This window comes from Emydura macquarii, unplaced genomic scaffold, assembly GCF_026122565.2.
Source record: "Emydura macquarii macquarii isolate MOO-44397 ecotype Brisbane River unplaced genomic scaffold, CSIRO-AGI_Emac_v2 contig_1790, whole genome shotgun sequence".
NCBI lineage: Eukaryota > Metazoa > Chordata > Testudines > Chelidae > Emydura > Emydura macquarii.
The window spans coordinates 18,952,806-18,976,301 of NW_027131927.1; the positions used below are offsets into that span (position 1 = coordinate 18,952,806).

General features: G+C 42.9%; 1 protein-coding gene across 4 annotated transcripts in view; it reads right to left on the bottom strand.

Moving 5' to 3' along the window:
• Positions 1-1,837: 1,837 nt before the first annotated feature.
• The window catches only part of SCARB2 (scavenger receptor class B member 2), a 36,959-nt gene continuing 15,300 nt past the window's right edge, over positions 1,838-23,496 (bottom strand). For 2 of the 4 annotated variants that reach the window (XM_067557039.1, XM_067557042.1), the window contains 9 exons: positions 20,233-20,421; positions 19,348-19,439; positions 16,854-16,973; positions 15,671-15,849; positions 13,680-13,798; positions 10,809-10,882; positions 9,546-9,597; positions 8,064-8,222; positions 1,838-5,262 (listed from right to left, as the gene is read on the bottom strand). In XM_067557039.1, the coding sequence (XP_067413140.1) occupies positions 5,221-5,262; positions 8,064-8,222; positions 9,546-9,597; positions 10,809-10,882; positions 13,680-13,798; positions 15,671-15,849; positions 16,854-16,973; positions 19,348-19,439; positions 20,233-20,421 (1,026 nt within the window). In that variant the 3' untranslated portion in view covers positions 1,838-5,220. Of the gene's footprint in view, positions 5,263-7,865; positions 7,942-8,063; positions 8,223-9,545; positions 9,598-10,808; positions 10,883-13,679; positions 13,799-15,670; positions 15,850-16,853; positions 16,974-19,347; positions 19,440-20,232; positions 20,422-23,496 lie in introns of all 4 variants that reach the window. The other 2 variants (XM_067557041.1, XM_067557040.1) reach the window with 2 other exon arrangements.

Consider the following 23,496-nt stretch of genomic DNA (forward strand, 5'->3'; position numbering starts at 1 on the left):
GAGATCACTGACTGAGGTCCCAGCTGTGTAGGCACGTAGTCCCATTGATGTCAATGGGTGCCTGGGCTGAACATCGCCCTAGTTCTCTGCAGGTGTAGAGGGCTGGCGAGTGATTCCTCGCCTGTGGGACAGTCCCCCACGCAGTCCTTCCCATTGCATGGTACGCAGAGAAGCCATCCCGCAATTGATACTCACCTGGCCGTTGCTTTTTATTTGGGCAAGGAGCTTCTAATGTAATGGCTGCACGCTGAAGAGTGATGAAGTTGCAGATTTTAAATTACAAGGGAGCCAGCAGGGTCACTGCCGTCCACAGTCGCCTTCCAATGTTCAGCAAGTTTTAAAAACCCAAAACAAAGCCATCACTGCTTTATTCTTCCCTAATCTGTTGTAGAGTGACACCTGTCCCATATGGTCAACTAAAAAAGAATGGGCAAATTTCACTTTCACATCAGAGCAACCCTGTTGAAGTCACTTGGGTCACCCCATCTTAACCCATCATAATTTGAGCCAATTGACCTGACTCTCCTTTCACTGTCACCAGATTTATGCTGGTGTAACTCTATTGATTCTAGAGATGGAAAGCAGCCCATAGACAAAGCTATACTGGAAACTTATTGTACCCTTTCTACTGAAATTTCCACATCTACCAAGTCATTATTTGGGGCCTGATCCTCCTTTCCTTGAGCACCCACAGCTCCTACTGACTTTAATGAGATTTGGATCCACAAGAGATACAGGGTCAGGTCCTTGGTAGGTGTCCACCTCTTCTTTTTTTAACTTTCTGAAAATAGTTCTCCCTACAAAATGGTTATTAGTTTTTACCCATTTTCTCTGGGAAGAAAATGGTACCAGCTTCTCTGGAGTCCTATTTTCAGAAGGCATTTGCTCTGTTTTTCAAAGAAAGACATGATGTGAGGGCAGTTACCTATTTGTCTTCTAACCCCAGATCCCACACACTTTTCCATTCCACACCCTGACTAGGCCTCACTGGAGTATATGTTCCAGATATACAGCTGGTGGGGGGAGAAGTGGGGTTCATTCCTCTCTAAGCAGCATTCCAAGTCACCAGTGTATGGCCATAACTCAGTAAGAACAGAGGAAAGTCAAACATTTTCATAAGTGTTGGGTACCCAGCTTGAGCCACTTACAGCTTACTTTTCAGAGGTGCCAACTGGAATTGTGGGTGCTCAGCATCTTTGAAATGGAGCTCCAGGCACCTCGAGTTGGGAACCAAATAATGAGGCACCCCAAATTAGTGAACACTTTTTAATTAGTAGGCCCTTGGGTCTGGCAAAGGTATCAGCAAAGGTATAAATATTCTAAATCGCAACAGTTTCCAGGCAGGTGCTACATAATCCTTATTTTACAATCCCAACTCTCTGGGTGTAACAAATGTCCCACATCCATACTTCACTGAGATACAAGCAACTTCATTTACTTTTTTCTCTCAATGCCATCCCAACTCTTCTATTAGATTTAGGGGCGGTTTTGCTATTGACTTTCAATGAGAGCAAAGTTAGATATGTTGAGCACTTCTGCAACAATCCCCGCTGATGCCTAAAGTTAAGATTCCTAAATCCATATTCAGGCACCTAAATCAGTGTCTTGACTTTTAAAAGTGCTGAGTGTCCACTACTCTCTTTGACTTCAGTGGGAACTGCTGGGTGCTCAGCACTTTTGAAACAAGGCCACTTATTTAGGTGCCTGAATAGGAATTTCAGAGCCTAAAGCTAGGTTTGAAAATTTTAACTGTAAACTATTTTCTTTCAAATGGCACCAGATATACACAGAAATAAACACAGAAGTTGAAAGGTGAAAGAAAATACCAACTTCACAGTTTTTATAGAAACATTAACTTTTATTAATGCAACATCTGATTGCCATTAATAGTGGAAACAAAAATTGCTAGAGTCACAGAAAGTGAATCAAGTGTACAAACACAGGTATCATCACTATTGGTATCTCCTCTTCAAAAGTAAGCCTCAGGAAAACAATGTCAGAATACAAAATTCAACAAATAACAAAATTGACAATTATCTCCTGCGAGTTTTCAATAATTAAAAAAATATCTAACGTTGCATGGAATCATCTCCCACTGTGTGAAACAAACAATGCTTTACAGCTGAATTTTAGGATTATAATCTTCCCTGGATGCAGGCACAAGTAATTCTTATTAATAATAAGTATATAAGGAACTATCATACAATGATTTTAGTACTCCTGCAAGGTGCTGAGTGGTTTGACTCACAGTGAAGTAAGTTGTCTTTTGAAGGATCAAGCCCATGGCGCTTTACATATATTAATTCATTTATCCCCACAACACATCTGCAGGGTAGGTATATGAGTAAATGTTATTAATCCTACAGATGATGAAACAGACCATAAAAACAACATTCCATAATGTGACAGCAGCAGAGCAGCTCTGATCTCCTGACAACCAACCTTGGGATCTAATCACAAGACTGTGCTGCCTTTCAGTGTTAATTAGGTGCTATTGTGAGTTGCATGAGTGTATCCAGAGAAGAATGATACTCTTTTTAGTGTTTTTTTACATGTTAACAGCTGAAAAAGTTGAACAAATGGGATTCTGGATTTTTAAAATACCCAGGTGACAGTTTGCAAAGAAACAATACAAAGGCTTATCAAGAATAACTGCCCCTGCATATCAAAAATACTGATCATCAATAACCATTTATAAAACACTGCTGGAAGATCTGGCATCCAATGAATTTGTTTTTTATATGTGCTGGATTGACACGGGGTGAAATGCTCCATTAGAGGCATCAAGCTGCAATATACCAGTTTCACAAAACAAAAAGGAAATAAAACACCATCTAAAACTGTATTATGCATCCTGCTTGAATGGGGCTTAGTCTTTTAATTCTGTAGTCATTTTTGCTCTTGACTTACACAGAAATTTACATCCCCTTCTTCAAACAGCTTAATATCTATGTATCTATTTGTATCTGTAACTTACAGGATTTTCAGATGTGCTTGCTGATGGCCTAAATCTGCTCCCATTGAAGCCAGCGGCAAACTCCCATTGACTTCAGTGGGTGCAGTGTTAGGCCAATGCTTAGCACTTTGGAACATCCCCCTCGTAATACTGGAAGTACTATATTTCTTCCACGTGATTTAGTATCTGAGAAGTTCCAGGAAGAACTAGATGTTCCCTGGAATAAAATGCCTGTGTCTATAAGGTAAAATTGATTTGATTTTGTTGGCATTTTGCCCACAGGTGCACACCACTAACTGACATGCGTGTGTTTTGAAACCTGATGAAAGTCACTTTGTACAGCATTTAACAGATTTCCAACTGCACATTGGAAATTAGAAGGTGCTGCTAAGCACGGTACAGGATGTTGAACATAAGAGTAGGAGGATGCAAAAAATAAAATGGAAACGTTTATTAAAATAACCACCTTTCCTGTATATTAGACAGATAAAACCTCTTCCCTTTGGTCTAGTAGAGATTTAAGAAAGAGATGTTCCTTGAGGGAGAATGGACACACTGGAGCAATGAAGTAACAAAATCAAGAAGCAACCTAATGTGCCGTACCATATACATATAAACATCTAGAAACATTAGTTCAGACATTTGAAAAGATCAGCTTAATTAATCAATAAATGGCTAGAACAGATGGGCCAGATCCTAAAGAGGTGTAAACTGACGTAGCATCATTGACTTTGATGGAGCTGCATTGATTTACAACCCAGTGCAAAGGATCCTGCACATCACTTGAGTCCTTGGGGCAAATACTGTTCCTGACTTCTCAACTGAGTTACACTTACAGATCATGGTGGGTTGGGAACGCCATTAGATACAGGAGCCCTCAACCCCATCCAAGCAGCGAGGCAGATGCCCACATCTGGATGATTATTATTTGGTTGGTTTTGGCTTCCATAGATGAGTAGCTTTTTTGGCTGAAGTCAGCCTGGTGCAACGCCCGTATATCTAGCCTTCTGTAATTGGTACAAATCTGTAGACCATAGCACGATGTGGCTCTGGGTCCAGGCCTAGGGCTCATAGTAATACAGATAATAAATAATAATATTAATAATAATGAACCTTCCTGACTGGGACAGGCCCAAATGTTTTGGATTGCTGAACAATTGATCGGCTAACACCCTGTGCATGAATGTTCAGCCAGCCAAAAAGTATGTGTCAATTTTTCACTGACTTTATTTGATGGAAATGTATTTGGGAGAAAGCGTTTCCTCACTGAGCGGGGAAAAGGGTACCTTTATGATATTTTAAACTACCAATATTTTAAAAAAATGTTTATGCTACTTTTCTTTATGTTCCAGACATACCTCAACACAGGTCTGTAGGTTTCCTACATTTTTAATGCAATTACAAATACATTTGCAAAGACTGCATTTACAGTGCACCACACAACAGTTATTTGTGAGACACTGACACAGCAAAAAAGGAGAACACACTATTGTACCCTTAACTAACCAACCCTTTGATTTCCTGTGTAAAAATAATTTAAAATTAAAAACCTGCAAGGGCATTTTATTAATATCGCACAATGAGACTTCAAGCAATATTGGGACAGATTGGGGTGCAGTGTACAAAAATGTGCTAATACATACTTGGCTTCTTAACTGAAAACTAGACATGATTAAATAAGCCACACTTACCATTTTGGCTTAGATTCACAAATCAGTTTTGGAGGTGAAAGGCATGATAACTAAACAATCCATTCACACTCTGTTAATAAGAAGCCAGGTGTACTCTACATAGAAGACAAGATTAGACCCAGGGCAATATTTTCAAACGTGCCTAAGTGACTTAGGAGCTACGTTCCATTTTCAAAAGAGACTTAGGAGCCCATATCACTAAGGTGCTTTTGCAAAGTTTACCCTAAGTAATTTTAATACATGAGTCAGGGTATTATACTCTCACTGATATAGTGGTTACGAGCTTTTATGGCTTTCAGTGCAGGTTAAAAGCAGCACTGGGGATATTAAAACATGAGTTAATAAAGTAGGATCTCAAGCCATTTTAGAATTTGATTTTAAAATTAACCTAGCAGCTGGGATGAACAGTTTCCTCATTCACTAGCATTTTAGTTTTCCCCCTCCCTGTACTACATATAATTATAATTAGCATGATGGTTTTTAGACAGCGCTGAATGCTGGGCAACATTCAGTATTAGATCAACTTGCATAGTTTATTCACCAAGCTCACATGTGTAGGGGGGAAAAAGAGTATTAGGATGTCCTGATGAGCGGAGCCCTTTCCTCTTCAGTACTCTGAAATACAAAATGGCAAAGCAGGAAAGTTAACATCAGTGCATTAGACAATGTGGAGCTGGAGGACAGCAAATGTAACACTGAGTTTCAAAGGAGGAAAGAAGAGTGATCCTGGTTTTTATAATCCTCTAAGTCCAAATTCCATCCCTAGTGCAATACAAGAACAATTATTAAGATAAAAAAGCATCACAGGGCAGATTGTGAGTGGTCTTTGCATAGGTATTCAAGCAAGCAAATGCAAGAAGCCTCCCCAATGTTGCTCCCTCTGTCAGGACCAGCACCAGCATATGCACTACTGTGAGCACATATATTGTTCCTCATAGGGCCCCCAGTGGGAAAGCTGCCCCAGAGGGGCTGGAGAGGAGAACAGGGCATGCTCCTCTCTTCTCTGCATGGGCAAGTGGAGCTGGCCAGCCATGGAGAGGGGAGCATGCTGCATCAACATGCATCAACATAAGGAATGGTGCACCTGCACTCCTTGGAGATGTTTAGGGGGCTGGCACAGGGATCATTGTTAGGGCACGGCTCATTTAACATCTTCCATGATGATGCTGGAAGGAGACGTGAACAGCATACTGACAAGATTACATTGGGAGGAGTTATCTACACCAGTGGGGACAGAGATGATAAAAAAGGGACCTACAGAGGGACAGGTCAAAGGCAGGGAATGAAGTGAGATTCAATTTGGAAAAATGCAAGATAATGCATCTTGGGAAAAACAATCTGACACGCACACAATCAATGGGAGGGAGACTCCTGGGAAGCAGTAACGCTGGAGACTTAAGGGCGACAGAAGGCAGCAAATCAATTTGACAGGTAATACGGCTACAAAATTAAAGGCCAATCTTGGGCTGCATCTGCAAAAATGTTGAGTCACAGAGCAGAGAGGTGAGACTTCCTCTGTATATGGCTGGAACCACCTCTGGAAGAGGTGTGTTCACTTCTGGGCACCTAGGACATTGACGACAAACTGGAGGGAGTTCAGATAGGAACAACAAAAATGATCCAGGACTGAAGGGACAGAATTAGAGGAAAGATTTAAGGAGTTAAATATGTTGAGCTTTGCTAAACGACAAACTGAGTGGTGGGAGCAGGGGTATGACAATTGTCTACAAATAGTTTAAGGACGTAAACACGATGGAGGGAAAAGAACTGGCGCAATACAAGGGGGTATAACTAGGAATGCATTATTTTCATGGCCATCACAGATCTCACTGTTTGCAGGAAAAAACACAGTCTCCGTGAGAAACATGAAATTCAGACTTTCCACTCTTTTTTGCTTACTGCACCAGTGCCAAGGAAAGCCGAGAAAAGTGGCTGTGATTGATCTCTCTGGGGTTGGGATAAGAGGGAAGGTAGGGCTGAGGCGTTGGCTAGAGCTCAAGGGTCTGTTGCTGGGCTGCCAACCAGATAGGGAAGGGAAAAAGAAACCCAGGTGTCCAGGAGAAACAGGATCTTCCTCTCCATAAAGGAACCAGGACTAGAGCAATTAAAACAGCCATTGCCAAAAAGTTTGCTAGGTGAGCCGGGTGCAAGAATGAAGCAAAAGTTTCCAAATGGGAACAGTCACCATTTGAGGAAAATCTGCAGAAAGATCACACACCCACATATGTATCTCTTGAGATCTTGCCACAAAACGACTACTACAAGACTAACCCTAAGCAGTTCTCACAAACTGAGAAATAGCACACACATGGTTTGGGTGTGAATTCGGGATGCAGGCTGTGTGCGCTTTTTCGTGTAGTTGCAAGAACCCGTTTAGCAATCAAAATACACGGAAAGCAAGACTGTCCTACAGCAACAGTAGCTAGAGGTGGAAAAAGCCTACTAGGTACCCTGTCTCTTTCTTGGATCATGAAGATGTCCACAGTTTAGCATCCATACTGGACTGCTGAAATTGGGTAAAGTTTTGGCTCATAACCTTTGACAGCACTGACAACCTTAATACCAATTTTTAATATAACAGATCAGAATATACATATGGAACACTATTATCTGTGTATGGTACTGTATTGTACAATTGATCTGTGGGGTTTTTTAAGTTGTAATGTACATTTATAGCAGAAGTTTGTGCATTTGAGAAGTAATTTATAGGAGCTGATCCACTATATATCTTCTCTCTGTCTGTTATATTGACACGTGGAGATGCTCAGGCTGTAAGATTATAATGGCTATTGAATGATTGAATATTGTAAGGTCAGAATGAAGGTTGTGCCTTGTGGAGTGATTTTCAGTTCTCTGATGCTGGGGACTGTTGAATGGCCCAAGTTGCAAAGCTGGGATAAGAATCTGAATTCATCTGTAGTTTCTAGGTGCTCAGAATTGGGCTGTTGGTTTAGATCCAGATCTGGCCTTCAGATAGTTTGTGAAGAACAAAGGGCCTAGAACCAGCACAAAGTAATAAAAGAGAACCTGAAAATCAATTTAATAATTTTTCCTCAAAAGGCAACTGTCAAATTGAACAGAGCTCAAAATGTCAATCAAATATGATGGGGTTTTTGGTTTTTACCCTTCAGAGTTCACTAGACAGGCTTATTTTTACAACTAATGTTTGTAGCTAGCAAAGGAATTGGGGACAAAACAAAATATTTATATTCACCCACCTTACCAGGTATCTTAAACTGGCTGCACAGCTTTGTTTGGGTACACTTATTCTGGGTCTATTAACACTTCTCTAACCTGGAAAGAGCATTTGCAACAAAAACAAAAAGCAAAAATGTACCAAAAGGTAAAATCAATGACAGGCAAATAAAACACAGATAAACACCGAGAAAGAAAGGTCAACTTCAGATGCTACTAACCTCCTCCTTTGTTCCAGGGGGCCTGCACACAAACACAATGAAACCAACCCCCAAAATAATCCCTAGTGCCATGATTATGAAGGGGATGCTGGTTACAACCGTGGCTTCAAACAGAACGTTCTTCAGCTTTTTGGCAGATGCATCGTCAATTAGCACACTCTGGAGGAGCGGGGAGCATGGAGAAAGAGAAAAATGATACATTTCAATATCCCGTATGGTGCACTTTCTCACTTAGGGCTGCTCTGCACTGCTGCATATGTCAATCTAACTAATGTTGCTCAGGGGTGTGAAAAAGACACACAAACCCGAGCCACGCAAGTTACAGCAACCAACGTGCTGTCCACACCGGCATTATGTTGGCAGGAAATGCTCTCCCGTCGACACAGCTTCCGCCTCTCGCAGAGGTGGAGTAATTATGCCGATGGGAGTGCGCTCTCCCATTGGCATAGAGCGTCTTCACCAGTCACACTACAGTGGCGCGGCTGCACCGGTGCAGCTGCGCTGATGTACCACTTCTAGTGTAGATCTGCCCTTAGAGTAAGCATAAGAGGAAGCAGCAACATCAGCTCTGCCATGATGACTGTTCGACATGCCTTGCCTCAGACTAGAACTGCTGGCTCTAGTTTAGCAGCTATAGGGACAAACTGGTCTGTGTTTTCAAAAACGACGAGTGATTTTGTGTGCACAGCTGAGACACCTTAAAAGGGTCAGACTTTCAGAGGGCAGGTGCTTCCTCTACAGAACCCCACTAAGGGATGGGTTCAGCCACGAATCAGAGGAAAGAGTACCACCTCACAGATCATGACCACACTTCCTGCAATAAGCTAAGATTTTCCTTGGAGGTCTCCCATTCAAGCGCTGACCTCGCTTGACCTTACTCGCAGTCTGATCCTGCAAACTTGCTGTCAGGTGGCATGCGCACTGCCTGGAGTAGTCTTACGGACATCCAGGAGACCCAGAACAGTCAGCACACTCCCAGCTGTAATTGTATGCAGGACTGGCCATTAATTTGTGAAACCGCTCAGGTTCCAGAGCATGCAATGGCAGGGCTGCAGGCCACCATAAAGATCTTCGAGGAGATAAAGCTCCTTCCTAGAGATAACTTAAACCCCTTTGTAAAGTCCCTTTTATGCTGATGGCATCACAAATCCAAGGAATTCAGTGATCCATCTTCAGTGAAGAAACCTCCCTGGAAGTCTGACAAACAAAGGGCCTGATCCTTCAAAATTCCCTCCCTAGAGTTGCTCTTATTCCCATGAAAGGCACCATTGAAATCAATTGGAGTACTTACGTGAGGGGTGTTTGCAGAAGTGGGACCTTGGGCAATGATCAACCAAAAAAGTTGTACAAAGAACTCTTGCCTACCCCCCTGCTATTATACAAGTAGAAGAAAAATGACACATTCCCAACTTCTTGCAGGCCCAGTAGTATCATTTTTCTAGACAGGCACACACTACAATGAAGACCATTTACAATATTTACCTCATTTACATGCACCACGGGGAAAACCAGTGTTCTGACACTGCCTGTTTCACTGTGTAAAAAGACAACAAAGCACTGAGGTTCTGCAATGATTTCAGCTTTCTCCAGACAGATTAGAATACAGCAATCAAGGATGAAAACTTTCCCATGTGAAAATTCTAGACCCTTCTTATCTTTATTTAAAAATGTAACCTTCCTCTCCCCTAGATTAGGATAATAATCAAGATCTAGAAACTGGATAAAGAAACTGGAATGTTGTCTTGTTTTTTAAAGCAATAAAAATACACTGGGGTTTCCTGGGGAGGGGAAATAAAAAGGATCTATGAGAGGCTTATTAATAGCTGACCTAATGGAAAATTTGTGCCAGGGAATGGGAACATCAAGCAGAGCAGTTGTTGAAGGCTATGCATATTTGTGAAATATACACATGCTGTTATCTATATAAGAGACACACTTCAGCTATAATGATGCTTTGTATTACAGTGGAGTTATGTTAATAGTGTCAGCAATACTGGGATAGAAGGTGTTTCAATGAGATGTCTCAAAGCCACTAGAAAGTACAGTACAGCAGATATGAGGAAATATTGTCTTAGGATCTAGTCCCCCAAAGGCAATTGGGCAGATAAGATGTCCCCCCTTTAAATATTTTGAAGTGCCTTGTACATATAGGCTCATATGAGAACTTTGAAGTGTCAAATTGAAAGTGAATGGTAGTTCCTGTAAAGTTTCTAATTAGCTCCTGCTATCATTCTGACACCAATTTGACCCCATCAGCTGGGACTGTGGCATATGTTGTGGCAAAAATCATGGCAGTGTGTGGGTACGTGTGCATTCCTGCGACAGTCTCTCTCTTATAACGAACATAATGACAGGGGGACAGATCCTCAGTTGGTGTGAATCAGCGTAGCCCTATTGACTTCACAGAAATCATGCCACCAATACGTTTTGATTCTTTGTCACATATTGTTTCACATTTAGGCTTTCACGGGTTGAAAGATATGTTCAGAAAACATAGCAGGGTTATCTTAGCTTGCGACAGCTCACATCTGAGTTTGTAGGTTGTTGAAATAACTGTAAATTCCCACTGCAAATGTGAAATGAGAAGAAGGAACTACACCCTGCCATTTTCTAGGTCAGATTCAATTGGACTGAACTATCTCTACAAATATTATTTCTCCCAAGGACTCTGCAGACAAAGTCACTTCAAATATAAAGTCAGGCAAGCAACCCTGAAATCCCCAGCTGCTAGAGGAGAATACTTACATAAATTCATCTAGTTTTCTGACATAAACATTGATCTGCATACGCTTGGCTGCTCGTACAAGCATCCCCGTCAGCTGTGAAAGAAAGGGAAACTTTTACAGTAAAAAAATTATTTAAAGTATGATTTCAGCCCAATTTTTACAGTGGGATGAATTTACTTTTTAAGATGATAAAACAACACATCTACTAGTTAAGGTGGAACTGGAGGAGTTTCCTCTCTCTTCATAGGAGAAGTAGATAGATGCATACAAGGGGATTATTTTTATTTGTATCCATCAATCCATCAATCCATCAATCCATCCATCCATCCATCCATTAGATGACCCTTATTACTATAGTACTTGAGTGTCTCTGTATTAACGGGGAGCCTAGAGGCTCTGACTGAAACTGGGCACCACTCTACAAGGCACAGTACAAACACACAGCAAGAGACAGTCCCTGTCCCAATCTAAACAGATAAGAAAGGCAAAGGGTGGGAGAAAGGAAGTGCTATTATCCTCATTTTACAAATGGAGAACTGAGCCACAGAGAGGTTAAACTGCCTGGGCCAATGTCACACAGGAAGTCTATGGCAGAGCTGGGAATTGAATCCAGAGTCCTTGTGCCTTAACCATAAAACAAATGGCTAAAACAATCCAAGATGCAGTGATGAATCTGGCTGAACTGCCACTGAAAAGATCTGTGCAAAATGTTTTCCTGTGAGTTGCAATAATTAATAAATAAATAAATAATGCTGCAATGTCTGGCGTGCGGGAGGAAGGAGATTTTTAAATGTAGAGGTGGTAAAATTTAGCTTTAATGTTTTGGTGGGGCAGGACTTAGTCATATTATACATTGAGAAGGAACTCAGTGGGCAACCAGGAGCCCTCTGGCACCAGTAGTTTGGATTCTGAAGAGCCTGAGGCCTAGTGCTAGGAAAGGAAGTGCCCTCACGGAAACAGTACATCACAACATCCTGGGTCAGATTACTATGTTTTCCTCTCTTTATGCTTGTCATTCCTTTGTTCTTTTCCCTCATTCTATTTTTTTACTCTTCTGGTCTCCACTGTACTCCATGTTTTCACTTCCAACACTTTCACTGCTGTATGGATTTACAGAAGAGTACATTTTTAAAACCATGGATACATAGATACAACTGTAACACAAATGCTGTGCCACATTCAGTAGTCAATTCCAGCTATCTTGTGACTTCTCTGGGATGCAAAATGGCTGTAAACCCAGCAAACAGCTCTTTGACCAAGGCCAGCAACTACTTGGGCTTATTGACATCCAGTGACGAAAAGAGAGCCTCCATCTTGAACTTTTTGGGCAGTATGAATGGATTTAGCCTCTTGAGGTATAAGATTGAACTCAAGTCTCCTGATTTTTTGGCACTGAAGTAGATATAGAAGATTTCACTTCCTCTTTTTCAAGGGAAAACTGGGCAATGGCTTTTGTGAACCTGAGATGAAAGATGAAGCCTGCTGAGTGCTCATTGCTCTATCAGCCAGGAAGTGAGAAGGAAGAGAACCTAGGGAAGAGTGAGGGGATTTTCCTGGAGTGCTATTGAGTAACCAGTGGCTATGATGGAAAACACCAGCTTAATGAAAACAATCTGCACCCCGCAGGCAAAAAGAAATCCTGTCCCACACCAGGGGAAGACTTCCTGTCAAAACCTGTCCTTGAGGAGGCTGCATAGCATAGGTGGGTTTGTAGAAAAGCTTGAGATGCCACTAGCAGCAAAATGATCCTTTTTGGTACTGAGAGCTGTGCAATTTGGAGCAGAATTGCCCTGGGGTTTAGGGTGGAAAGTGCCTCTCTAAGGAGGTCTTGCTGGAGAGTGTCTGAAGGTCTTGCTGAAGGTGGGTTAGTCTTAGGGTTTATCATAGGAACCAGGCTATTGCTGAAAAGGTGGAGAGGGCTAATGAACAGAGCTTAGAGATGAGTTTGCCAAATCAGGAATGAAGCCAGAATAAACACTCTGAAACCCCCTGGCCTGCCACTATCTGAGCCATCACAGTCATGGCACCACAGGTGTCATCACATATAAACTGGATGCCTAAGGAAATACAGTTTAAGGACTCAGTTCTGAGTCAATGGGAGCTAGATCAGGCCTTGACATCTTCCTTCCTTCCTTGCCCAGGGAATGTATTCTTGTTATGCCAGGCACTGCTGCTTACAGCTGCCTGCAGGTTCTGGATACCAGGTGAGGAATAAAAACACGCCCACACCAGTTAGGTACACTTATCTTTAATCACGGCTTACGCTCCAAACAGCCATGGGAGACTCTAGTGCGAGCTGCAAAGCTGGCTGCCGGGGGATTTTGCCTTGCAATCCAAGTGGATTAATGGCTGAGTCTCACTGCGCAGTTTACATTTCAAGCTTTTATATACAGCATACCATATCAACTCTAAGGTACTGCTAGCATTGGTAAATTTACAGCACATGAACTTGCTCCCTAACTTCCCTCCTCTTTTGGCACCACAATCAAATTCACACGGCCTTGTACAGCCTGTTTACCAGGCCCAATAGTGCCGCTTATCAAACCGGTTCTGACCAGACCCGTCAAGCCCCTATCTCTGTCCAACGCATTACAAACATCTTCCGCAGCCTACAATTCTATAAGTCCATATCTTTGGTGAAGTCTTGGATCTACACAAGCAATGCTCTAAGTACACAAACCAATCCTGAGGCTCTTGTATTGCTTTTTTTGGGTAGAGTTTGGGTTTCTCTCTCAAGGGTGTAGTATCAACAGGACAGGAGGACTGTGTGATGCCCCCTACTCACTGGTCAGATGAGAACCAGAGGTGGCAGCCTTCATTTAGTCACATTATCTAGTGGAGGGCGAATCAAATACCCTGCAAGCCATTTCAAAGGGAAACACATACTTACAGGATTGATGTCCAGAAATGTTTCATGATCCTCCTTTCTTGGATGCATACCCTTTATGTCTTTAACATACTTCTCATCTGCTTGGTAAAAATGTGGGGCCGATAAAAGTATTGGGGCACCTGGAATTTTAGAACAGAGAACTCACGGTTTTCTAAAGATAACAATGCATCAGATCCCCACCCATTCAGCCAATCAATGTGACCAAGAACAAAAATAAGATATCGCACACAACATGAAACAAGTTTCAACAGCAAAAAGGAAGCAACTTCATCACTAACATAAGTTCCAAGAATCCATTAATAAATTACTGGAGAAAAACAGTTTCTTCTGGAGCTCATTCACTTCATTAGATGCATTTTGCAGGCAGCAGCATGGCCTGATGGATAAGGTATTGAAGTAGGGCTCAGGAGACCTTGGTTCTATCCCTAGGCCTACCACTGGCCTGCTGGGTGACCTTGGGCAAATCACGTCACCTCTCCCTACCCAGTTCCCCACATATAAAATGGGGATAATGTAAAAGCTCCTTGTGAAGTGCTCTGAGATCTACTGATGAAAAGCACCATATAAGAGGTTGTTATTGATTATACTCCTACAGTCCATCAACATAACAGATTCTGACCTCATTTTGCTGTATTCTATCTAGGTTCTTACACTCTCATCACTTCAGTCATCAGATGCATTAAGCAAGATGACTAACATCTGTCATATGTAGTTTGTTCATTCTCTCATCCTCTCCCGGGGGCTAGGTCCTGACTCCTGATCCAGCAAAGCACTGGGGCACACAGGGCACCCAGGTAGTACCACGGAAGCCAAAGGAGTTACACTGATTGACCCTAGCAGAGGAGGTGGCCCTTTGTGTCCTCCATGTTGTGAGCAGACACGAGGTTTCTGAGGTGTCGATCACATGACTGTCTGGTTACCAAGGGTCACTTATGCACCTGTGTAACTTTAAGCACGTGAGCAGTCTCATTGAACTGACTAAAGATTATTCTGCTAGGACTATTTTATTCCCAACATGGACTGGGCCTAAGGACATTCTAAAGAAGTGTGATTACAATTTTCATGCCAATAGAGCTAACCTTTGCCAAGCACACGTGGAAAGCACTGAAGACAGCACAAAACATGGCTTTCATGAGCTGCCTGGAGATGTGGCATTTTCCAAAGCAGAACTTGCCCTAAAGGCCAGCCAGCCCTGATTACTAAGGAGGCACACCTGAGCAGGAATCACCTGGCCCTGCAGCCGGAGCTCTCAGGGAGAATGGAAGCTCTACCAGAAAAACTGAAAGTGGGCGAGCGAGGCAACAGCTAAGCTCCAGGTAGGAACAGCTTGCCAAAGCAGGGAAGACCCTGACCGTCAATGGAGTTTGGGGATGTGCCCAACTTAATGCTGGAGGGAAGACAATAAACCAGACCCTAGGGAAAGCTATTGTTGTATTTGGAAAAGCCTCTTTTTGAGTTTATTGAGGAACCAAGAGGGGAACTGGAGATGAGGAGCTGCTGGCAGAGTTGTCTTGAGGCTACTCATTGACATACCCCATCTTCACGGGCGGGAAATTCACCAAGTTCAGCCAGCTAGCATGAGGCCTATGCACCAGGGCTCAAGTGGTGGATGGGCCTGTACTGAATTTTGCCCACTAAGAAGTGACTGTGTTGTGTGGAGCAAGGCTGGCTCTGCTGCTTTTAGCTTTACGGTCCGACTCCGAGGATGTGCTTCTGACTCCATTCTTTATATGTCATAAACTAGAGCTTGAGAAGATGACATCTTTCAGGAATGCCATTTCGGATCCATTTTCTTCACTACTGTAGCCTTTTAATAATTGCTGGTGATATTGGGCTTGATTAGGCAAGGTGCTGAACTCTCTCAGCTCCCAAGGGTTTCATGTCGAATGCTTAGCACGTCACAGGATCAAGCCAATTGCCCCCAACACGCTTCAGTTGAAAGTGAAACTGTGCTGCCACAGAAGCATTCCCCATACTGCTTGGTCACATACCTTGTTTGCAGATGCTGACGTTCAGGATACCTGAGCCCTGGCAGTTTCCGGCTGGCACACAGAATCCTGCATTGTCTGGATTCACTGATGAATTGGCAAACACCTTTGCAGGGGGCACAAACCGATATGCAGAGATTCCAGACACACTCACAAAGCTATCAAAAGTTACATACAGAGATCTGTGGGGAAGAAAAGCAAGCATCTGAATCTGTAGGCACAAGGACTTATTAGTCTATGCTGTACAGCCTTCAAAGTGCATCTGCATGCCCATTTGGATTTCCAGTAAACTGTGGGCCAGATGGGCCCACTGAAATCAACAGAAGCCTTTCCACTAATTTCAACAAGCTTTGGATTAGGTCCTATACACCTTGTTGTGGTGTTCCATGAGAAGGGTGAGCCTTTAAATTTAAAAATAGAGGTCTAGGGGGCACAGATGCCTGGCCTCAGAAAGATTTCTCAGGTCCTCACAATGATCTTTTCTGCCATAAGATTTTCAGCGGTGCTGCAGCTGTTTGTGCCACAGATCTCACAACCATGAAAGTGACAATGAAAAAAATGGACGGGGGAAACAGTACCAAGAGGCCACAACGAGGGCAATTCTTGAACCCCCAACATTGCCTGGATTCATCTAATGTGGGTTATTTTCCTGATTTAAAAAGAAAATTTTATGTCAATTTTATTTTCAAATGGCAGAGAAAACTAGGAGGAAGGAAGCTAATAGGTAGGATGGCATGAGAAAAATCTCAGGCTCTTCCATATCCCGTTACTTGTGTGTGCATGTGTCTAACAGTGGAAGTGATGTCACAGAACGATGCATTCTGGAATGTCTTTAGCAAAGTAGGAAGTGCAAGAGGATTTCAGGGAGGGAAAGAGAAATTTCAGCAAAGGTATGTTTAGCACGCTTATGCTGACTTCCTCTCTCACCCTGCTGCGTGAGGGAATTCAGCAGGCATTTCGGGATTTAACTCATTTTCATTTTGTCACAAAACAGTTCATTTTTTAACTAGATGTGGTTTAGTTTTTAGGGGTTAACTCACTCCCTGTTAGTGTGAATTAATAAAGGACATCGGAACTTAAGGAATAGAACTTGTAAAACATAACACAGGGGAAAAAATTTCATCTGAAATCTCAGAAGGATCCAGTGTGAACAGTTTGATATGATGTTTGGACTTCCTCTCCTTACCTGCAGAAATCAGAAGAAAACATATAAATTGTTTCATCTGTGCTTATCAATGGGTGGAAAACACTCCCATCTGTCCCATTGATCATATTACATGACTCCGTGGTCCACCAGTTCAGTGACCTGCAGTAAAGGAAGCAGAGAGAGGGAACAAAAGGGCCAAAGAATTATTGAGCAATGGTGAGCAAATACCGCTTAGTTGGTGTGGGAAGGACCGTGAGGGCCTGACTCTCATTCACACTAAAAGTATGTCTACACTGCAGTCGGACTGTAGCAGGGCAGCCAGACCTGCACTCGCTCTGATTGAACTAGCAAGGCTGTAGCAGTGAAGCCTCGATGGCACAGACTTCAGTTTGGGCTAGGAGTGCGAACACACACCCAGGTTTCTAGGCAGGCTGGTACAATCCATACTGGGGTCTATGCCACTGTGGCTTCACTGCTATTTTTGGCTGAGCTAGCTAGATTAAAGCTACCTGAGCTGAAATCAGACCTCGGATTGCAGTGCAGACGTACCCATAGAGCAACTGAAATAGCGCTGACATCGAAATGATACATACATCCTCTTTATTTTGGGGCCTTAGTGTAACTGAGAATCTGGCTCCAAGTAGATTGCCCAAACAAAAAGGTGCTGGCAACATTTTAATTAACAGCATGGTGTTTTTGGCTATTCACTTTATGCTTGTTTCTGAGCCAGACCATCTGAGTGTGTAGGTACCTCCTTCTACCTCTAGACGGGCTCTCCAGACCTTGGGCCTGGATGCAGAGGAGCAGGCAAGGCTACTTGCTGGGAACAGTGGGGAATGGACCGAGCCTTGCCTTAGTGGCCCCACCCCACTACTTGCGACCCAGAGTAGCTGACCAGCTGCAGGGTGTGGGGAGCTAGCTACAGGAGCAAGGAAGCAGGCGATGACTGTGACACATTCGAGGAGCAATGCCTCCCGGGGGGGTAGTTTTATGCACCATCCCTTGCTCACTATTGTACTTAAAGTCACAATCTACCCTTTTGTGTGAAAGCCACCAGAAATCAGCAATTAACAAGAAAATTTAATAGAGGGAAACTCAGCAAAAGGAAGCAGAATCCCAGTATGTTCACTCCAAATAAAGATAAATGCCATTCGTATTATAGAAATCTGCAAGAGTACATGGATGCATGTTGACTAGCAGGAAACACATGGAACAAATCTTCAGCTTCAATGCATTAAGACAAGCTCCACCCCCCCCCCTTTTAATTTTACTATATACTTAATAAAATCGAAGGGAAAAACTATGTAATAGCCCACCATACAGCTAAATACCCTGTGAATCCAATGTAGCAAATTATTGGCAATCATTTTAAAGTTCAAGCTGGTTCTGTAAAATCAGTACGCAGAGAAGTATGTCAGATCATGTATAGTTCGTAGTTATAGTCCCCAGCTTTTCAGTAGAGTTTTGATATCAAGTCAAAAGGCCAAAGGACCACAAATCAAAACCATACACGTTAGCCAAGTAAGAAAGCCTTTGGAGGGGACAGGCATGGAACCACCTGCAGTTGACCTTGCCTAGCTACATCACAGTCACCTATAGAGCCTTGTGCCCACTAGGATTTTACATCAACCAGACCAACCTACAAACAAACCATTTGGGGTAGTGAAGGCATAACCTAAGATGATCTGTGTTAACTAACACCTGCTACAATTCTAGTGAAGATGAGGCAATTGCCGTTTTAACCCATGTATCTTGGCCAGCTAATACTGGTTTAAACTACAACTGCCCCCGCTTCACTAGGATTGTAACATGGGTTAGCTGAACACAAGGACGCTTAACACATATTTAAAACCTCACCTTTTTCCCTAGTGAAGACAAGTGCCCAGACAGAATGGACTTGGTCTTAGTTGATAAACTCTCCTTTCATCATACAAACAGCCCTGTTTGCTGAGAAGTTACACTCACTAAAACTGTATCTGCTCCAACATCCAGTCCTACCACGTCTGGCCACCCAGCGTGAGGATATGCTTGTGCAGGCAGCAGTCAGAATCCTGGGGCTTGTTCTGACTAAGCACAAGTTGTGGGGGGGTCTCTCTCTCTCTCCCCATCTATCTACCTAGGTACTTAGATAGCCTCCATCACTGCAGCATCTGAAATGCCAGCAGCAGTTACATCCCTCAAAGAGGGTGCATTGTGTCTGTGTAGGGGCATGATCACAACGCTGCTCCTTTTCAGCACCAGCTGTGGCTGGAGGGCAGCAGCAGAGAGAGTGGATGCAGCCCCAATGTACCGGGCATAGTAGTTGTTTCACTCCCTCGGTACCCTCCAGGTGCATTCTGTCTGCCTCTGTCTTCTGCAGATAAAGGCGAACTTCCTGAGAGCTGTGGGCTTTGTGGTGGGCAAAGAGCCTGCTACCACACCAGCTTCTTTGTGAAAACATTTGCGTTCATCATAAACAAAAGGCACTGTCTGTGCTGAGCAAAAGGTCTCAAAGGAAGTTAGGAGTTTCACACTGTCCGATTTGACAACTTACTCTTTTCCTCTCCACTCCACAATCTTCGAAAAGTTTAGGTAGCTCATTTTCCCACTGAGAACAACATATTCACCATCGTCTGTTCCATTCATCTAGAAACACAAAAGAGTTCATCTGCACAGTGCTGTGTCAGTCACTCCCTAGGGCATCTGGAGGATGCAGTAGAACAGGTGGTAGGGATCTACTGTTGTGCCACCCTGTTACCATGCATTGGACTCTGCTGGGGGCTGCAAGTTAATTGTTGATTGTCAGGACAGATGTAGCTCACTAGACTCCTCCCTAAATAGAAGGGAAGTGGGAGTGGTTGAGCTACTTCTGAGACAGACAAATTCTGAGAGAAGGAAACCAAGGACTGTCTACTTTAGAGGCTGAATCAACACTCTGAATTGCAACCAGAAACAAACTGGAAGCCAGAACAGTTTCTGGAGCCCAGATATTTATGTGCTCCTGCAATGAAATGCTGTTAAGTAAATGGGCAGCCACATTCTGCCTCAGCTGAATTTTCACAGTGGTTTTCAAACTTAGTTCCACAGAATGCAGTATAGGAAACAAAGGCGTGAGCGACAGGTCTGCATCTGAATAAAAAAATTCTGCAACCTTCTAGCCAAGCATGAGTGGGGAGAAAAAAACACACGTGGCTCTCCTGCTCTTTAGTCAAAGACTCTTGGACTGTGAACAACAAAAGGCAGACACAGTCCTTCAACTGAAGAGGCAGCTATCCCTTTTGTCATCTCTCCAGTTGTTTCCCCACAACCTACCCATAATGCCCGAGTGTGACCCTGATATGCACTTTACAACTGGCCCAGCAATTACAACCCTGACTTTGCATCAGCGACGTGCCATTAATTTAAAGCTCTGGAAAGCAAGACATAGTACGTAAGTTACCTTATTAAATAAGCCAAACTGTGGATCAATCTCAGGATGAATCAAATGAAGGGCTGACAAAAGTTTGTCTTTGTAGCCCCACAGTAATTCATGGACAGTGTGTGTTGTAAACAGATCTTCTTGGTATAGTATTAGGAGTATCTCTGTGGGTAGCCGTAGCGAGGTAGATTTGGTCAATTCCATCACAGTCTGACATGAGAGAGGAATCAAGGACAAGTTAATACAGTATTAAAATAAAATGTACTTATACATACACATACACTGAAGTATCAGAACAGTGTACAGGAATGAAACATATTTTCAACCTTATGATATAATGGTAACAGGTAATTTACTGGTCATTGAAATTCTTTAGATATTTTCTTATCAAAATCTGCTTTCACAGGCCCCAGTTCAGCAAAACACTTAAGCACTTGCTTAAATCCATCCCCTTTCAGTAAAGCAGATGTTTCATTCCATTAAGGTAAGCATATCCTTAAGAATGTACATAAAGTTAAATATGTATGTGAGTTGTTGAATCAAGATGGCCCTTAAGCATGGTAACCAACTGGCCAGAGCGACTAAATTTTAGTTACAAGATGTTGTAGCTCCGAGGCACTTTGCTAAATGCTTTTCTAAACAGAAGGGATTTATTGAAGCACAGTAACCTATTGCCCAGATAAGTGTTTGAATTTTAGTTTAAAACAAGTTGTGGCTCAGAGTTGTGAAACCAAATGCTGATTATGTCCTGTAAAAGGCAGCCACTTCTCCAAAATGCATGGACTGGCTGCATCACCTACTCAGTGCAGACAGCATATGCTGAACTGAATAGAATTTATTTTCCCTGTAGCCTGTTGTGCATTGCACTTTCTACAGCTCAATATAAGAGGTGAAGTTAAACAGATAGTTAAAAGTCATGTTTCTTAAGTGAAAAAAAGCAAAACTGGCATAAGAACATGTTAGTACAAACGATTATTTATGGGCATCAGAATCATGCTATCAACAACGGAATGGAAACATGGTGTTGCTAGCAAGTTTCTAGCCTGATTTCCCAGACAGGTGTGGGCAGGAATTCTTTCCAGGGAACAGTGTTAGTCACACAGTGCAACAAACTACTTCCCTAGGTAGTCCACAATAAGGTTTTTATAGCATTGCTCTCAGAAAAAGAAATCTTAGTTTGTACAGTCAGGAAAACTGTGGTAGCAAGAGCTGCATTCGAATGCACGAATATGAATGACCTCTGTGTGGACAGGGCTACAGTTAGGCTTGGTGGAATTTTATTTTTATTTTTGTAATCACTTTGTCAGATATCAGTGTTTATTTTTAAGCATTTCCCCCCATTTTTATCAATTTAAATTTTCCAGTTATGGGAAATTATGGTGGGGGAAGGGGTCAGACAATAATTATTTAATGACAGCAGACACTGAGATTCAAAAAATTAAAGCTTTATAACCATTAAAACACAAACTGTCAACATCGCATGTCAAAACCAACAACAAAAATATCCTTAAATCAAACCCCAATATGTTCTCAAGGAACATTTTTCTTACTTTGCCTAGCTGTACGTTTGGATTATTAATCGATGAAAACAGTTTTCGTTGGCTAACAGAATGGTTTGCCCCACAAGCTGGAGTGCCTGGGGCTAAGCCAACCCCGATTACGGAATGAGCCTCACCTAAGGTGAATAGGGCAATTCCCTATAAAGAGCAGAGGGTGCATAAAGTAAAAGGGGGAAGCCCAGAGAGATGCAGCTATGCCAGTGGATACTATGGGGGGTGGGAGGGAAGCCCCTGCAGGATCATGACACCAGGGAGTTTGGAGGTTAAAGCCCAGAGGGCAGGAGGCTCCTGGGGGGCAGGAAACCCTGACTCTGTTTGGGACTGGAAGTCACAGCCCTAGTGCGGGAGAGCTGGGAGCACTAGCTGGGAGATCAGATTGGGCTAGAAGAGCTCTGGGGGGGTGAGTGAAAATGCCAGAGCTAAGTATGGACCTTTTTCTTTGCGTTATTGGTATGGACTTTAGTTTGGGACTCTGGGTTGTTATAAACTGGTTCTGGTACTAAGCTAGTCCCGGGCAGGGATACTGTTAACCACCAAAAGCCTCTGTGAGCTCTTAAAGGGCATGTCTACGTAGCCTGCAGAAGCAAGCCTCCCAGTGCTGGAACACAGCTATTTTTAGAGTGCTGGAGTGAGCCCCGCTAACCCAAGTCCCTCGACGCAGGCTGACAGGCTCGCTTCCACATACATAAAGGACCCTGAAGAGAAAAAACCAAACAGAGGCAGGGAACCTGCAGACACCCCTGACCAGGAGAGGATGCTCAAGAAGTAGCCATCTTTTCCAGCTGGTTTGTGTGAATATGGTGAAACTGACACTTGCCAGCATTTACCGATAAAAATCTTATCTTTCCAAGCTTAGATATAGTCTTTACAGTATTTTCTTACAATCTGTCATAGCTGAAATCAATAATGAGAGGTGATGTTTAACAGCACTCATGTGGTAGCAAGGAGACACAGGAGAAACAACTGCATTGTTCGCAGCCACAGATGAAATTAAGTTTTTACAGAGCCCTCCCTAGACCACAGCTATGTAGTCAGGCTGACAGTCACATACTTCTACCATGCTTGACATTGCTGCAAATCGAAGTGAGTGTCCCACATGATTGAAAATGAGATTACTACAGCGAGTAAGGATTTGCAGGTCAGACTCTTAGATGGCAATGCTGAATATTCGAAATAGTAATAAACCAGTTGTTTTATTTCCCTTTGCAACTACTATTCAAAGTTATCAGCGAGACAAGGGGGATGAGGCAATCTCTTTTATTGGACCAACTTCCATTGGTGAGAGAGGCCAGCCCTCGACCTTACGCAGAGCTCTTCTTCAGGTCTGGCTCTGTGTGTGTAGTAGAAAACTGGCCTCTCTCACCAACAGATGTTGGTCCAATAAAAGAGATTCCCTCACCCCCACTTGTCTCTCTAATATCCTCGGACCAACACAGCTACAACAACACTGCACGTTCAAAGTTATGAGAGATTATGGTTTTATGGCTAAAATTTCCTCCACAATGCAATTTCTACCTTTCCAAACCTAATTCTCACTGATAAGGGTAAACTCCTCCCAAGCCTAATTTTAAGAAGTTTCACCGCATGATGAGCTGCACTCTGACTCATGCAGTTTGCAAATAAAGTTGTGCCACTGACTAGCCAGTAGCTCAGATATTCAGTGCAGGCCATCAGAGAGCCTACTTTCAAATGAAAGGCTATGGGCTGATCTACACTGAAAAGTTAT